The 19001-nt window shown below is 34.7% G+C and overlaps 1 protein-coding gene across 1 annotated transcript in view; it reads left to right on the top strand.

Moving 5' to 3' along the window:
• Window positions 1–526: 526 nt before the first annotated feature.
• The window catches only part of LOC137625505 (transducin-like enhancer protein 3-B), an 80876-nt gene continuing 62401 nt past the window's right edge, over window positions 527–19001 (top strand). The window contains exons 1-6 of the mRNA XM_068356414.1: window positions 527–532; window positions 1283–1345; window positions 2957–3031; window positions 4531–4560; window positions 14397–14514; window positions 15510–15608. Coding sequence (XP_068212515.1) covers window positions 527–532; window positions 1283–1345; window positions 2957–3031; window positions 4531–4560; window positions 14397–14514; window positions 15510–15608 — 391 coding nt within the window. The remainder of the gene's footprint in view (window positions 533–1282; window positions 1346–2956; window positions 3032–4530; window positions 4561–14396; window positions 14515–15509; window positions 15609–19001) is intronic.

Here is a 19001-nt window from a genome sequence, read left to right as displayed (position 1 = left end):
AGGGAATAATTTTCCCAGATGAAAATGCATATAATTTTAAAATGTATATGTACGAGGGCAGACTGATAATTCATTGTGATATTTTTTTCCTACAATTAATGTGTGTGTGTATATATATATATATATATATATATATATATATATATATATATATATATATATATATATATATATATATATATATATAAACAGACACACATATATACTTCAACACCAGAACTCAGTCTATAGTCGTCCATTTATATATATATATATATATATATATATATATATATATATATATATATATATATATATATATATATAATCCCGCAGTTTCACCTAACAGCGGTATCTCCATATAAAAAACACAATATAGTTACGGTCTCATTCACCCATGAACTACCAATTCATGGATGAAACCTCTGTTCAGTAAAACACCCAACATAAATTGCACCATACGCCAATCGCTAAACTCCACGGCCTTTGTTTACCATTACATTACCTTTAATGCATTCGCAGACGGTTATGTGCGCTTGCTTGCGCAATGTCCGTGAGTGCATGCGCGCATTCATTCCCCCTCTGCACACCGCTTAGCATCTCGCCACAATTTGCGTCAGTTGTAACCGGCCATAAATGCAAATTTAGTAGGGACCCGGACATCGAGAAATGTTATTTATTGGTTTAATAAAGTTTTATTGAGGGAAAGGTTTTGCGCCCAGTGAGGTGGTTCAGAAGTTCCGGCATTTGATCGTAGGTTTTTAGTTTTTTATTTTCCTTTTCACGCATTGACGTTATTCTTTTTTTTTTCCTTTGATTTTCATTTGTTTTTAGGTTTTTTTTTTTAGTACTCCAACTTATTTTTTTCTATTATTTCGAGCAAGAGCCCGTTATAGCTTAATCTATCATTAAAAAGAGCTCTATTTGGTTTCTTATTCTTTCGAGCAAGAGCCCGTGATAGCTTAATCTATTATTAACAACAAATGACTGTCTGGTTTATTATTAAGGGAAATTTTTAATTCCACCTATTTTATATTGAGTCTCTTTCTCTCAACCTATTTTACATTCTCTCTCTCTCTCTCTCTCTCTCTCTCTCTCTCTCTCTCCTCTCTCTCCTCTCTCTCTCTCTCTCTCTCTCTCTGGTTTTGCATTCTAGAACAGTGATTTACGAGGTATCACACATCGAATTTAAATACAGAAAAATATGAAGAGAATAATTACACTTTTGTTTTCATAAGTTTCAGAGGAATAGTCTTTTATCATTATTTAATTTCATGACTAATTTTTCACCTTTCATTTTCAGACGGAAATTGGGAAGAGGCTGAACGCGATTCTAGCTCAAATTATGCCATTTTTATCACAAGAGGTAAGTGGGAACAGTGCCTTTGTTAATTATTGTTTACCTGTGTAGATGGTGTGAATGTTGACGTACACCTTTTTCTCTAATGAGGAATGGTGTATGGTAAATATACGTATGCTTGTATGTGCATATATTAAGGTGTGTATATATATATATATATATATATATATATATATATATATATATATATATATATATATATATATCATTGAAATGGACATAGGCAAGGCATATAATGAGAATGACAGATAACAGATGGACAAAAATAATAACAGAATGGGTCCTGAAAGATTGTAAACGAAGCAGGGGGAAGGAAATGAAGACGATAGATTGACGAGCTAAACAGACGGAGTAGGTGGACATGTCAGAGACCATTGTTTTCCAGTGGACTAGCTACGGCTGATGATGAATCGTAATGAATTCTTTAGTTATCACCTAGACGGGTTAGGTCAAATAGGGTCATACATTTAATCATTTTGACCTTGTATGAAGAGAACAATCTATTAAAGCACTCAAACAAACGCTTTCTCTCTCAAACGAAAAAAAAAAACATATATAAAATATATATCCAAGTGTGTATGCATCAGTGAGAGAGAAATGTTTGAATAAAAATACACACATGTAATTTTCAATAACATCAAACGGGGAGCTTTTTCTGGTTGGGTACCCGGCCCCTATATCAATACTTTCTGCCTGGCTGGGTCGCTCTCAGTGGGGGGCGAGGGGGGCGCCGCTCTATTTTTTCACAATTTATGTATGAGGATTGTGGGCTGAATGTCAATACAATTTACAGCAGGATTTTAAGCGAGTGTGTTTGTATTTATTTTTTAGTGCGTTGTTTATGGGGCGATTAATAATAAAATGTTTTCTTTAAAAGCTGCCCCCTTTTTTTGGCGTTATGTATGGCTTTTTGCTTGTTTTGTGGTTTCTATGTGTTTTTTGAAAAATAGAAAAATATTCATAAGGGTCATTGTCTGTAATTAAAGATTAATAATAAAGGATTTTCCCTAAAGGGCATTTTGTGGTGTGTGTGAATGTATACTTGCTTACTGTCCTCCATAAGTCTGTGAATAATAGAAATAAAAATCTGTGGGCCATTGTCTGTAATTAACGATTAATAGTAAATTGTTTTCTTTAAAAGCTGACTTTTTCCTGTGTATTTGTATCTGTGTACTTGCTTAGTGTCTTCCAGAAGTCTGTGAATAATAGAAAAAATTCTATGGGTTCTCCAATTAAAGATACCTTTTTCCTGTGTATGTGTGGCTGAATACTTGTTTAGTGTCCTTCATATGTCTGTGAGTAACAGAAAAAAAGTCTATGGGTTATTGCCTGTAATTAAATGTGCCCTTTTTCTGCCTATGGGTTTTTGCCTAATTAAAGATATTTTTTTCAGTGTATGTGTGGCTGTATACTTGTTTAGTGTCCTCCAGATATCTGTGAATAAGATTTAAAAGAAAAAGGTGGGTTCAATGTCTGTATTAATCGATTTAAGAAACACTTCAATTGTTTTATATCATCTTACTTACTGCGCTATTTCTCTTCCACCCCCTCCCCCACACCACATCTGCTGACGCCCTACCGACCGCTTCGCACTTCTCTCCTCATCGCCTTCTTCAGCACCAGCAGCAAGTGGCAGCGGCTATAGAAAGGGCGAAACAAGTCACAATGACCGAACTCAACGCTATAATCGGGGTAAGTGACCTGGGGAGAGGTGAGATATGTTGGTGCCCTATTTCTAAGTCAGCAGATCGAGGAAAAAATATATACAAGGTGTTCAGGTGACGACCCACTAGAAGAGAATATAGCAATGCGATTTCAAATTTTATAATTAAATCAATTAATTCAATTGCTATTTTCAAACTCGATAAAGAGCCTGCTTGTCTTGCTGTATTCCTCCAGTTGGTCTTCACCCTTTTTTCCGATTCTGCATCTGTGTAAGGTCAGATCTTTTAAGAGTTTTGCGGATTCTCACTAGGGTCATCTAGTCTAGATCAGCTGTTTAGGGGCATTAATATACTGTGTACTGTTTCACAACCCTAGTAAGTTATTTAAGCAACCAGGAATCAGAAACGGACGTATTACATACACAATTGTAATATAATTGATAAGGTTTGCAAGACAGAGAGAGAGATTGATCCTTATCCAGCTAGTAGAGAATCAAAAAAAATTATTTTGAAGCATAGTCAACGCTTCTAGATAGGCCAAAAAATTCTACAAATTTAAATTAATAAAAAAAAATGATTCGTTCGTTCTAAAGAAGTAATAAATATCCAATTAAACGAAAGAGCATCTATAATAATAAACTTTCAAATATGCTATTCTAAATCTTGAAAAGTAATAGAAGTGAGGGACTTATGGCAATGAGTAATTTGGCACCATTTAATAATATAGATATGCTGTTGATCAGCAAAGCAAGTAGCCCAAATACTGTAAGGGGCCACCATACGCAGTTCTACTTTGATGTAAGTTGGTCATAATCTAAAGGAACCAGAGAATCCATATTATTTGCAATATTCTCTGAGATTGTGGGGCTAAAACAAAAATGTACCGTACAGTATGTAATATGTCCGTTGATGCTATCGTAACGTCTCATGGAATAGTGTTTATTTATGTATGCACTTAGGAATTGATAGGTTATTATTAAGGGAATTGTTTAAATGCTATTAGGATCTTCCTTATTCCTTATGTATCCGTATATCCAATCATACAAATCTATATATTTTCAAGTGGGTTTATATGCACAGCTTAGTATCTTGCAAAATAGCTTGTAATCTATTACATGAATCAATCTTCGCTTTGTTTATATGAAAGAGAAAATAGGAGTGTTCCCTTGTTATGTTAATTACCAGTAACAATTTGCAAGTTAGGTTTCATTAAATGAGATTACTAGTTAGCTTTCAGAGACAATAAAAGGGAAGGATAGTGCAACTCATCATCAACGTGGTTGATCTTTTCTCTTCTGCAGTGTTGTTATTTTCTGTAGAGCTGACTGTATATATGCATTTATATGTTTTTTTGACACCACTTCCAAAATTTTTTTCTGAAACTCATGAAAGAAAGAAATGTACATTTATTGAGACACCTTTAATGTAAAAAAAAAATGATAAAAGTGTTGTTGTTTCTTTTTTATGATGATTGATGACTTCAAGTAATGGTCAATCGGTTATAGATTTTGTTCTATTGCTTTGCAGCAGCAGAGAAACGAGTTACCCCGTATTTTGGTTAGTATCAAATTTTCTTTGGATGTCATTAGCCGTTAAAGGACGTAAAAGGAATTCAAAAAAGTGCATTTATGATGTCACGATGTGCATTTATGATGGCAGTGTGCATTTATGATATCGCAAAGTGCATTTGTGTTGTCACCAAGTGCATTTTTGATGTCGAAATGCATCTATGATATCACAATGCGCATTTATGATATCACAAAGTGCATTTATGACATCACAATGGGCATTAATATCTGTAAATTATGAGAGAAGAATGCAAGGGCTTAAGGGAGTTCCTCAAATGATAAGGAGAGGATGGAATTAAGGGGGAAACATAATAGGGAGTAATTTTACCTATAACATTAGATTAGTTTATAGAATATAAAGTTGATGAAGAAATTAACGAAATCAAATGATGGAGGTTTTAATAGTTAAATCGGCTGAGGGCAATTCAATTGTTAAAGAGAAGGTTTAACATGTAAAGCCGAACATTAGAAAATCACCATATCAACCTAAATTGCATACAAATATTCATAAAGGGAATTAAAACTTAATATTACTCAGTGGTTTTTTAAACTTACACTGCTTTGATCTACCCAAATCTCAAATCATTCATATACCTCTTCAGAAATTTGCTTTTAAATTAGATTGTGTTAGTAGAAAGGGAATCACAATGATTTCTATAAGTGATCTGTGCTAGTGCTAAGTACCATAGTTGGTAAGTCTCCAATTTTTGATTGCAGTGAAAAGGAAGCAAATCTGTGTATAGTCGCCGCAGAGATTCCGGGTGAAATAAGCCCCACCCCCTGATGACGTCTTAGCCAATCACGTTGTCTTCCTTACAAATTTTCAGTGTTAAACGCGGGAGACGACATGGTTGGCTATGACGTCATCAGGGGGTGGAGCCTATTTCGCCAGGAATCTCTGCAGCGACTAATAGGTATTGTGGAAACACCTGAGACAAACAGAAGCTTCGAATAATAATTTAATAAATTACCGGTATTTTAATGTATTATGACCATTGAATTAATTACAATGATTACAGCATTCTAGATTTAGAAGTTCTTGAATTGGGCAGATCAGTTACGTCAGGGAATTGAAAACCTTTTTGGTCCTTTTATAAGAAATGTATTATTCAAGTAATGTAATATATGAACTGTTCTATTTTCTTGACTTTTTAATTTTTTTCTTTAGTTTTATTTTTTTTATTTTGGTAATGCTGGATGGTTGTTCTCTTAGAGGAGTTATATTTACATGATTATCATCATTAAATCACGTCTTTCTTCTCCTATTATTACCATTATTCTCTTTTTTTTCTCTTCCAAAAAAAATAATGTCCTTTAAAGGTTAAGAATATTCCTTGTCTGTAGTGTTTGCAAACAGTAAAATGGATTTTCATTTGCACTCAATCGCTCTGTCTTACTTTCCTCCTCCTCTCTCTCTCTCTTTCTCTCTATCGTTACATTTATCTTTAACAAGCAAAATTATTTCTGCTAAAATTGTCTTATTTCATATTTATGAGTAAATAATTTTTTTAAATGCAACCGTAAGTATTTCTATATATGTGCTATGCCTATTATTATTATATTATTATTTATTGTAAGCTAGTGTTTTATCATCATTGTTTATCACCCACTGTGTGTAATCACGTCACCTGCTTTTACTTGTTATCACCAAATTTTTTATATCTCACCAATTTCGCATTACATATTTTTGGACATAGCCTAGTTACAAAATTACATATTATTACATAAATAATGAAATAACAATTAACACATTTATACATACAATATAACTATATACAATACACACACACACACACACACATATATATATATTATATATATATATATATATATATATATATATATATATATATATATATATATATATATATATATATATATAAACTGATTCCCCTAATTGGGCTGGTTTCAAAGGAAAACATGACAACTGCTATTGTTTAGTCAATATACTTTAGAGGTTAATTTCGGTTTAATAAATCACGGGCCTAAATTAAAGAATCCATCCACAGACTCAGTGAATCTAGCTCGGTTCACGAAGACTGACCATCAAAACTTATCGACAGCTGTACCGAAAAGGCAGAATATTTTCTTTTTACGTAAATATAAATAATTTTTACTGGACATGTCATAGACGATTAATTAGAATGAACTAAAGTTAAATATTATCTCTTGTCATTTAACCGAGTGTACATCATGCTTACGAATTAACATATCACGTGTTGGTTTTATCGTTACATGAAAACTATTGTTTAATTAGACTAGTTTTATTCCTGTAGAAATATATATATATATATATATTATATATATATATATATATATATATATATACTGTATTATATATATATATATATATATATATATATATATATACATATATATACTGTATATATATATATATATATATATATATATATACTGTATATATATATATATATATATATATATATATATATATATATATATATATATATATATATATATATATATACTGGGCCTTGGAAGGCCATTCAATGCCGATGTGCAACGGGTTAAAACACATTTTCTGCATGAGATAATAGATGAAAGGTTGAACGGAAAGAAGTAAAAAAAATATACCTTGTTTTTTTAAACATTTTCCATTATAAGCGCGAGCAAGGTTTATATATAGATGATAACGCTATTCACTTCACTCTTCACCAGCAGACAATAGAACGAATAAAAGAATCTTGATTGTATCCACTGAGAGATAAAGAGAGCCTGAGAGTGAGGGAGACAAGAAAAATCAGACTTTTGAGAACATAATAGCTGTGTAATAGTACGCGCAAGAGCGCTTAGAGTGAGACACCGTACAGTGTCCCCTCCGATACAAAACGAGCGAACGCTCATTCTGGACAGATAGCGGCATTTGTCGCCTGCGTGATAATGGCCCTCCGTCTACAAATGGCGACAAGGAGACGATAGAAAGAAAAAAAAATAAAGAGGAATGTCGATAAGAAGCTCTGGTCCTTGTTAAAGACGCGGCATTTTCGCACTTATCAACGACGAGCCGTGGGAGCAGTTTTTGGCGAAGACCTTTTACACGAGCGCTAATGTGGCTGCCTTGCATAAAACGGCCCAAGAACCGAGAGAGTATTATCGGAGGCATCCACATAAAATGCAAATCCTCATCTCTCTCTCTCTCTCTCTCATGTCGGTTTCCCCCTCATTCACAGATTAGATGAAAATTCCCTCTAGAGGATAATTCTACCATTTCCTTCTGCTTTTTTTCCCCCAAGTCGAGGCCATAAGATTCAGGCGGGCTGTGCTGCTCCCACCCCTAGACCTCAACCCCCCTCCCTCCCACCAAACCTCCTCTTATTAGAAAAAAAAAAAAACGTCTTAAAGGGAAAACATTTTTCCTCCTTAAGAAAAGGGAGAGGGGAAAAAACCACATTGAAGGATGGCTCTCGAGTTAGCGTCGGGCTAGTGGCATTCTTATCCTGTTTTTCTTTTTTCCCTTGTGGTTTTTTATCTCTCTCTCTCTCTCTCTCTCTCTCTCTCTCTCTCTCTCTCTCTCTCTCTCCTCTCTCTCTGTGTGTTCCGAGAAACGTTCAGGGAATAAGCGACCCAGTGTGGTAACAAAGATGTCTGAAAACCCTTATCTTGAGGATTTTTTTTCTTTTTTATACGCGTTCTCGTGAATAACTTGGGAGTCGAATTTTGCTTCTTTTCTTCCTCTTTTCACGTCAGAGAGAGAGAGAGAGAGAGAGAGAAGAGAGAGAGAGAGAGAGAGAGAGAGAGAGAGAGAGAGAGAGAGAGAAAACCCTACATTTTACCGATATCTTTTTTTATGTATTCCGATATATATCTTCCCTCAATAACAAATTTTCTCTACATTTTCCAGTTGCTTTATCCCATTTTCTCTTCAATTTCCGGCTTATCACCAATCGTTATTCTTTTTATTACTACCAATCTGTTTCTCTTATTTCATCCTAATCTACTTTTTTGTTTACAGACTCGATTTCCTCTTTATCTTTCTCCTTTTATGACTTTTCCCTCTTTCCTATCTTCTGCTTCCCACCTTTTATTATTTACCCATTCCAAATTTATCGTCTCAGTATTCTTTCTTCCATCCCTTCGCCTTAATTAATTTCTTTCTTACTATTTATTATTTCTATAGATTATACTTCTTTTCCCTTTATGCAATCCATTATTGCAATTCTTAACTTCCATTGTTTTATTTTTCCTTTATTTTATATCCTATCTCTCTCTCCCTTCTTCTACCTTTTTTCATCCATCGAGCAGACGTCCTTTAGCTTGCCAAGTGCCTGGAATACTCAATCAGTGAACTCTCTCTCTCTCTCTCTCTCTCTCTCTCTCTCTCTCTCTCTCTCTCTCTCTCTCTCTCTCTCTCTCTCCCCGCGATCACACAGTTGCCTTTGTTTACAAATTCTTGGAATAAGCAATAAGTCAAGACCCAGAGGAGTCGACCATCTTTTTGGATGAGGTTCTCGCCGTATCTGCATTCATGCATTTTAATGCCATTTTTTTTATTCATATTTTCCTTCGACTGGTTTGTTTAGAATTCTTCTTTTTTTTTTTTTTATCTTATCTAATTTTGGATTGATAATAGAATAAAGGAATGAAAGTCGTCATAAGCTCACTGGAGCTTCTCCCGCCCTCCAGCTTTACCTGGGAGTAAACAGAGTAGACAAGAGTAGATGGTCCTTGAGAGCCCAGCCTTATGTAGCACTTCACCTTGCACTGTTTGCGTGAGGTGTAGTTGTCGGGGAGGTAATGGATTATGGAGCAGTACACGAGTGTTCAGTTTGAAGAGATTCTTTTACCTCCCCTCTCGTTTTGGCCTTTTCTTTTTCCTCTTACTAAACAAAGGGTTTATGTTCCAACGCCTATCCTTCACGGGCAAAATATTGAAATTAAAGATAAAATAAATATGGGTTATCAAGTAGTAGTTTTAGTTAGGAAGAATCTCTTCAACGGCTCCCCTGAAGTCCGATCAGTGGAACAACCCTACCCGTCCTTTTACGTTGCCCTATATCAGTTCAGTTATACTCGAGACCCACTGAGAGGGGTCCTGGTTATACCCTTCCAAAAAGGGAAAAAGAGGGGCCCTGGGGGCATGGCCAGCCCAAAACCCCCCATTGTGAACTACTTTTCTTTGATGAAAGAAAAGAAACCCCGGCCCGGAACTCTACTGATTTTCAAACCCCGCCCAGCTTTAGTCGATCGGTTACTGCTCTTCTTTGCTCTTCTCCCCATCCACCGTTTTTCTTCCTCTCTCTCTTTCTCTCTTTCGTATCGCTCCCTTGTAATGATTTTATGGCGTGGGTCATATGTCGACGGAAACACCCAAATTATGCCTGGTCAAATATCGCCCGGCAGGGAGCTAAAGGCATTTACTCAATTGAACGGGCTTATCGTGTAACGTGTTGACACGGCCATTATCACGAAATTGATGTCAACCATCAATTTAGATATGCAAACGGTCCAGCACCTGGTATGTACACACGCATAAAACACGAACACGCCCACCCACCTCTACTAGAGTAGGGGGGTTATTGTCTCCCTTCATATCCCCCCCCCCCCGCCCCCGGAGCCCTTTGTCTTCGGCAGTGTTCTAAATTGTCATTTTTTCTCCTAATTCAAGTCAATACACGAACACAGTCGCTGCTTTTTGTTGCCAAGCCTTTAAACGAGGCACTAAAAGGAACACTTTCCAGCTTGTGTTTTTTTATTTTATTTTGTCCGTTCAGCTCGATTTCCGAACTGTTAATTCCAATATATATATATATATATATATATTATATATATATATATATATATATATATACATATATATATATATGTATGTATATATATATATATATATATATATATATATATATATATATACATATATATATATATATATATATATATATACATATATATATATGATATATGTATGAGAAAGAGTATGGAAGGGAAAGCGAGAGTGATTATATTTTAAGGCAATGTAACTTTCCAAACACTACAAACTAAAGATCCTGAAATATTGTAAAATGTAACACACTCATACTATATATATATATATATATATATATATTTATATATATATATATATATATATATATATATATATATATATATGTATATGTCTACATATATATATATATATATATATATATATATATTATATATATATATATATATATATATATATATATATATATATATAAATATAAATGGTTCCATCAGGTGCGTTTATCATGTATCTTTGCCGCATGACGTGTGTGATAAGTACACGGGCGGCGACGTACAAGTTTTTATTACTATTTCAATTAAATCTGTTCTAAAAATATGATAAAGTTCTAGTTACATGATTACATTGCAATCAGGAATGTTCGTGTCCTGCCATGACCTTTGTGAACGTAATGTGCTTTCGAACTGATTATGATCAACCTCCAAAAATGTAAAACAAAACACAAAAAATTAACACCAGCTAGTTTGGGAAGTAGGTAACGAGAACAAAAAATTAACCAGAAACGTGTTCGTGTTACATCAACGGCATTTCCTTCGCCTGAGCATGAAACTCTCTACCAAATGCTAATTGAATTGGCCGTGGAAGTGGCTCAAGAAATGAGAGTCGCAAATTAACCAAGACTGAAACTCTCTTCCTTCGTTCCTCTTCAACGTCTAATTTCCGCTACTCCTAAAAAGCGGCTGGCGATTAGGACACATAGTCCGTATGAGAGTGGATTGAAGCCTTAATGATTCTCTCTCTCTCTCTCTCTCTCTCTCTCTCTCTCTCTCTCTCTCTCTCTCTCTGACAGAGTATTCTTATTACTATTATTATTATCACTATCACTTGCTAAGCTACAACCCTAGTTGTAAAAGCAGGATGCTATAAATCCAGGGGCCCCAATAGGGAAAACAGCCCAGTGAGGAAAGAAACAAGGAAAAATAAAATATCTTAAAAACAGTAACATTAAATATTTCCTATATAACTATAAAAACTAACAAAACAAGAGGAAGAGAAATAAGATAGAATTGTGTGCCCGAGTGTAACACTTGTATTTTGAAAAGGTTAAAAGTATCCCATAAATAATATCTAATATGTCATAAAACAGAAACTTTTATTGCAATCAGACGTGGAATCATTATACAGTCATAACATCTAGTGTCAATGCGATACTTAAATATCATGAAAGTAAACAAAATCACACGTTCTTGCATAAATAAATACCCCAGGAAACATATATTCCACCATTGCAGTTTCGCAACTCGATCTGCTGTTGCCAGTTCATGTCACTCTCACCATTTACATGTGCCTCGTCTTTGCCGAATGGGGAAATGCTAAAAGCCAGGGACTAGCAGAGCCAGAGGAGGAGCAATTAGCATGTAAAGATCTCCCAAATGGATAGTGGTGTGTGTGGCGATGTCTGGCGGGCATTAATGGTGCGGTTTAAGCCGGGTCTGTTGAGCTTACACCAAGTTTGGCGCGCAGCGAGACCAAGCTGATCTTGTCTTGGCAAGGATAATCGCTAGATTGAATTTGTAATGTAGGAATGTGGCTGTTTAATTCACCAAAGCTTTAGAATTAAAGGTTTTGACCACAGTTAACCAATCGTTTAAAATCAAACATAATACAAAAAAATCTTTTTCTTTTTTTTCATTTTTTTTTTTTACCTCTGGAACGGCATTAAATCAAATAAAAATTAAAAATGAAGTTCCTACGTCCTGACTTCATGCATAATAAATAAGGCTTCACCTTTTGCATCTATGTAGATAATTATCAACACGCTGAACATGAGATCAACATAAATTAATTGCAAATGAAATCCCCCCTCAAAATTCTACAGGTCATTAAACGCCAAAAGCCATCGTGTCCTCTAATGACAGCGTGATTAAGTGCGTTGATTGTAAATTGACGTCCGATTTTCCTGTTTATTAGATTTTACGAGCACGGCAAATGAAGTTTTTTTTTTATTAGTCGTTTGCATTTTTTTTTTTTTTTTGGATAAGTTGAATTGTAAGAGAAATCGTTTATGATTTTTTAAGTAGTCAGAATTTAAATTCACAGTTTCGGTGTAGATTTTTATAAGGAAATAATTGAATGATGAACCTTTTAAGGCTGTTCAATAAAAATTAGATGATACAACTACTTATAATAATTTGGAGCAGCCTTTTGTGTGGAAGCACCTATTAGTTACTAACTGAAAAGCGGAGTAAATGCAATTAACTTAATTTGGGCGGAACATGGGTATATATACAACCCGTTCCAGTCAAGAATGGCACAAAAGTTCAAACACAATGAGACAAGCATATACCGGCATAAACTGGTTATCAGTTCGAGGGGAGAGTGATAACGACAATATATATATATATATATATATATATATATATATATATATATATATATATATATATATATATATATATACGTACATATATATATATATATATATATATATATATATATATGTACGTATATATATATATATATATATATATATATATATATATATATATATATTATATACATACATACATATATTTACATACACACACAAAACAGAAATACCTTGTGTGACACACGTGCGGTACACTATCATTATACAAATAACATGATAGTATCATACGTATACTTTCTATATCGTTCAAATCGCTTTAAAAAAAAAACTTCACATTCTTTTCCCCAACATACAATAATTCAGCTTTACAAACTGTACACAGATATGAGCCAGCCCTACACCAACCACTTTTCACAAACAGTATAGGTATCATTACCACTTTCACAAACAGTATGTGTAGCCACCATTTTACTAAAGCACCTTCACTAACAATAAGGAATCACTGTGCGTCTCAAACCATAATCACTATTAGTCTAGCCACAAACTGCAAACACCTACAATGAAGTCTTGTCCTAAACCACAACTATTATAGTCTAGTCACATACAACAAACAGTTTTATAGTCTAATTACAAACCACAAACATTTTCATACTTTAGTTACAAACACATACGCTTCATAACTTATTTACAAACTACAAACACTTTCATAGTCTAGTAACAAACAACAAACACCTCACGTCTAGTATCGAAACACAAACACTACTATAGCCATAAATACTATTATAGTCTAGAAGCAAAAATCACAAACAAATTTATAGCCTAATTACAAACACAAACTCTTACATAGTCTAGATATAAACACAAACAATTTAAAGGCTAGTCACAAAATACAAACACAAACTAGTCAAGAAACACAAATACTTTCATCGTCTAGTTACAAACACAAACACTTTAAAGGCTAGTCACAAAATACAAACACATAATCTAGAGAAGAACCAAAAACATTTGACACTTTCATAGTCTAGTTACAAACACAAAGACTAAAGGCTACTCAGAAAATACAAACACATAATCTACTCAAGAACCACAAACACTTTCACGGGCTAGTTACAAACACAAACAATTTAAAGGTTAGTCACAAAATACAAACACATAATCTAGACAAGAATCACAAAAACACAATTTAAAGAGTCTAGTCTTGAACCACAAACACCATCAAAAGCCTTATCAAAAACCTCAAACACTAGCCCAGTCACAAACCACAAACACAATCAGTATCAGTGCTCTCAAACCCCCCCCCCCACAAAGACCATCAAAGCCTTATCAAAAACCTCAAACACTAGCCCAGTCACAAACCACAAACACTATCTGTATCAGTGCCTTCAACCCCCCCACCCCCACCCCTACCTACCATAACTCATAGTCATCCAGACCCCCTTTTCCCCTCCCCCAAGAAAAAAAAATATATGTTATTTTACTGAGGTCGAGTATGGTTGGATGTTGTGTCTTACAGCAACAGATGCAGGCGCAGCAGGCAGCTTTACCCCATGCAGGCCACGCACCTCCCATTCCTCTAGGACCCCATCCTGCGCTGCCCGGACTCCCTTCGCTTCCTCCCTCTTCCGCAGCAAGTAAGTCTTCTCGAGTGTCTGGTTTTTTAGTGTATTTTTTTATTAAAATGTAATTTTTCTTGTTTTGTCAAAATGTCATTTTCTTGCCCTTTTTTATCAAGGTGTCATTTTCTTGCTTCCTTATCAACTTGTCATTTTTTTTTCTTTCTTATATATCCAGATGTAATTTTCTTGCCTTTTTTATTAAGTCATTTTTTTTTGCTGTTTTATTAAAATGTAATTTTCTTGCTGTTTTTATGAAGATGTAACTTTCTTGCTGTTTTTATCAAGATGTAATTTTCTTGCTGTTTTTATTAAGATGTAACTTCTTGCTGTTTTTATTAATATGCCATTTTCTTTCTGTTTTTATTAAGAGGACATTTTCTTGTTTTTTATCAGTATGTCATTTACTTGCCTTTATACAAAGATATCCTTTTGTTATTACTTGATTTTCCCAAGTTGAGACAAGTTTTTTTGATTATTTCATTTGTCTGTTGCTACTAGGTATAGTAATATTTTTTTGGGGGGAAATTACGATGGTATATTTACTGGGATTATTTTGTGTGTAAATATATTTACGAGAAATACTTTTCCATATCTTAGCACTCAAGCCTTGCTATTTAGGTATTTTTCTTAATCGTATGTATTTTATATGGTTTGCAAGTTTACAACAAAAAAACATTTAAAATTAAGTAAAGACAAAAGTTAAAATTTCCCTAATGAAGTATTTTTTTCCGTGAAGGGAATTAATCATTCTATGTTGAAATCAGACTCTTTTCTTTACTAGTCAAAATTGTCAGTCTTATGCCATTTAACTGGAAACAGGATTTGTCAAAATAACATTGGCAATATTGCACTAACAAATTACATGCACCTTAATAATAAAATTTTGCTTCGGTGATTGATATACTACTGTATGCAAAAGCATAGTGTGTGTATATATATATATATATGTGTGTATGTGTTTGGGTTTTATAATCTTATGTTATAACTTATAAATTAATTACCCTTTTCAGGCTTATTATCGGGGTTTACCGGTTCCTTAGTGGGTCCCACCAGCCACCCCCTCTCCCTGCTGAGCTCCAAACACCTCCTCCATAGAGACGACAGCACCCGTGAGTACTTGATGAGCCAAGTTTCGTGTTATGAATTAACTTCATAAAAGATTATAAACACGTTCATATTAGTATTATTAGGAGTTTTGTGTGTTTTACCTTGGGGGTTTAATTGGCGAAGAAGGGTTTTATATACTATTTTTATTATATTATCGATTGTTTAAATGATTATATATATATATATATGTATATATGTATATACATATATATATATATATATATATATATATATATATATATATATATATTTATATATATATATATATATATATATATATTTATATATATATATATATATATATATTAAGATAGAAATACCCCAACTGATATATTTTTGAGTAGGGGATTTATATACGATTTATTATCATGTTTTCGATTGTTTCAATTATTTTTTTATATATTAAGATTGAAATACCCCAATTGATATATTTTTGAAGGGGATAGGCTTTGTTGGCAAAGGTGTCGTGATTAATATCTATAATTTAGCTTTCATGCCCTTCAATACGCGTCAATAAACGCCAAATAAATACTCTAATTTGCATATCAATATTCCATTTATTAATTTACTAACTCACATAGCTGGGATCAAGCCAACTAGTTTATTTTAGTTTTTTACAATCTCCAGGAATTTAGATTATTTATATATACGAATTTGCAATATGTTTTTTATTCTTGAAATGTGTCCTGTATTTATAGCATTTACTGTGTTTATGTAGATATTTATTTGTAGTGTTCATAATATATCAACTTTTTGTAGTGTTCATAATATATTAACTTTGCATATGCATGTAAAATATGATATTAACTAACGAGTGTACTACATAATTCATCTATGTTTACGTACGAATATTCTTTGGTCTTTTTTTTAATATACAAAAGCCTTAATCCTTCATCTCCAAAGCTACTTAACTCAAGAGGAATCTTCGTCACAAGTCACTTAACAAAATCCCTTATCGAACTTCCATTACTACCCCCTCCCTCTCTCTCTCTCTCTCTCTCTCTCTCTCTCTCTCTCTCTCTCTCTCTCTCTCTCTCTCTCAGAGGACAATAGGATGCACCGAGTGCCTTGGAGCATAAGTCCTCAAGTGGGACTCAAACACCCCCCCCTCCTCCCTATCATCTAGTCACACTGAAGTGACTGTGCTACCGGTCTGCTTCTCGTTGTTCGTCTCTAATCGTCGTTTTTCTTGTTATTCTATTATTTATCATTTCCGTCTGTGCCATTATTTATCGTTCTATTACTTCCTTGTACATTTCCATGAATGGAAATGTCACACAGTCCTTTGTCGTGTGTACATAAGCATTCATGTTACACAGCTGCTCTGATATGCATACATGAATAAACACACGGATGAGACCCAATTGTTCTGATATGCATAAGCTAGCAGGAATGGGATACACGTGCACTGACATGCATATATAAACGAGGAGGATTTACTAGGTCTATATCATGTGCTCAAACACAACACGTTTGAAGTTTTGAACAACTTGACCCCAGATCTTCAGAGAATAAGATACTAGACTTATTTTTTTCTAATGAGGCTCATTTGCACTGACTCGCAGGGATGATGCCCTTTTAGTTCGGGAAAGTTTCCTGCTACCTGATTGGTTGGACAAAATAATTCTAACTAATCAGCTAGTAGGAGACTTTTCCGAGCTAAAAGTGCACCCTTGCGAGTCCGTACAAATGCGATTCATTAAAAATAAAAATAGTGTAGTGATTTGACTTCGATTATACACATGTGAATGGGACATACTTGCTTAAAAATAGATACTAGTTAGTGAACAGCACAAAAAATGAAAAAAAAAAAAACTGTACATAATCTAAACCTGGCCGTACGTGAATGCACAAAAAAAACCCGAAATACACAAATTAAACCAACCCGTACGTGTAGACAACACACAACAAGCGAAATATACCAATTAAACCAACCCATACATGTAGGCTACTGATTAAACCCTCCCGTTCCAATGCTCTTATCAGCACCGCGTCAGCGATCCACTTCCAATGGCAAATTATCCCGGCGATATTCATAATAACGAGAATCGAACTAGGCAGCTACGCCTTGTCTTTATCTCGTACCATCCCGACACGCGTCGGTTTCCTTTCGTAAATAACGACAATCAACGACAATTAATTCCGAATTGACAGCGACACGAATTATCTGCGGAACATCTACATTAGCAAGTATAAAAAGCAGAGAGAGAGAGAGAGAGAGAGAGAGAGAGAGAGAGAGAGAGGGGGGGGGGGTGGGCTTAAACCCTGAATCGCATATTAAAACCCAATAAGTAATCCCGATTATGTATATGAGGCAATGTAGGCGATTGTGATATGTATATTAAACGCGGCACACACATGAGCCCCTGACGATAAGCAACCGCTACAGAGAGAGAGAGAGAGAGAGAGAGAGAGAGAGAGAGAGTGAGAGTCCTTGTATTGTAAACCCCATCCCCTTCCCCATCGTATAGATGACACGATGCATAAGGCCACGTACGTGTTTACATTAGGGCGGTGGATAAGGCATCGAATACTGATTAGGGGCTCAGCGACCTCACCTCCCCTAACATTCCCTCCCCCCATAGTCCTACAAACTTCGTCTTCGGCCGTTGAGTCTCCAACCACTTTTGGTTTGGTTTTGATGTGTGCCTGTGAATGTTGTTGGTTTATACTTGTGATGGGGGACAATAGAGCATTGTGCTGTTGTAATTAATGTAGTGCCCAGAAATATGTACTCTGTATGTTTGTGTATGGAACACATGATATATATGGATGTGTTGGTTGTGTGAGAGAGAGAGAGAGAGAGAGAGAGAGAGAGAGAGAGAGAGAGAGAGAGAGATGAAGTAAAGGTAGTTGAACTGGTATTGTGTTATAAATTATTTAAATGCTAAGAAATTAACAAATGTGTACAAGTTCTGTAATATATAATCGCCTATCAAGTAGGGTAAATTGTTAGGAAGCAGGATTGATGTCCCCCCGAAGAACAGTAGTTTTAGAAATAAGAATGGTTGACGAACACGTATTAAAATGAGTGGACATAAGATAGAGCGTTATCTATTGAGGAGTGGTAATTGTTGAAAACTTGCAATAAACAGCTCAGCGGATCGACGTGCTGCCAATAAGCCTCTGATGTAGTTGAAGAACATGCTAATACCCTTGTTATTAACTGCATAACACCATAACGCCTGCAATATAGCTAACTTGCCTTTCGAGACACGAACCACTCCTTTTGCATCACAACCAACGAGCTATTTCCCCCAGAATTCTAATCCCTGAAATGTGAGGTTCGAGAGAGAGAGAGAGAGAGAGAGAGAGAGAGAGAGAGAGAGAGAGAGAGAGAGAGAGAGGCACCCTTATGAATATCTTACAAGAGGAACTCCTATTGTGTTGGGACC

This window comes from Palaemon carinicauda, chromosome 32 (genome assembly GCF_036898095.1).
Source record: "Palaemon carinicauda isolate YSFRI2023 chromosome 32, ASM3689809v2, whole genome shotgun sequence".
NCBI classification, from domain to species: domain Eukaryota; kingdom Metazoa; phylum Arthropoda; class Malacostraca; order Decapoda; family Palaemonidae; genus Palaemon; species Palaemon carinicauda.
Note: the sequence above shows the minus strand (reverse complement) of the source record. Positions and strands in the feature narration are given on the sequence as shown.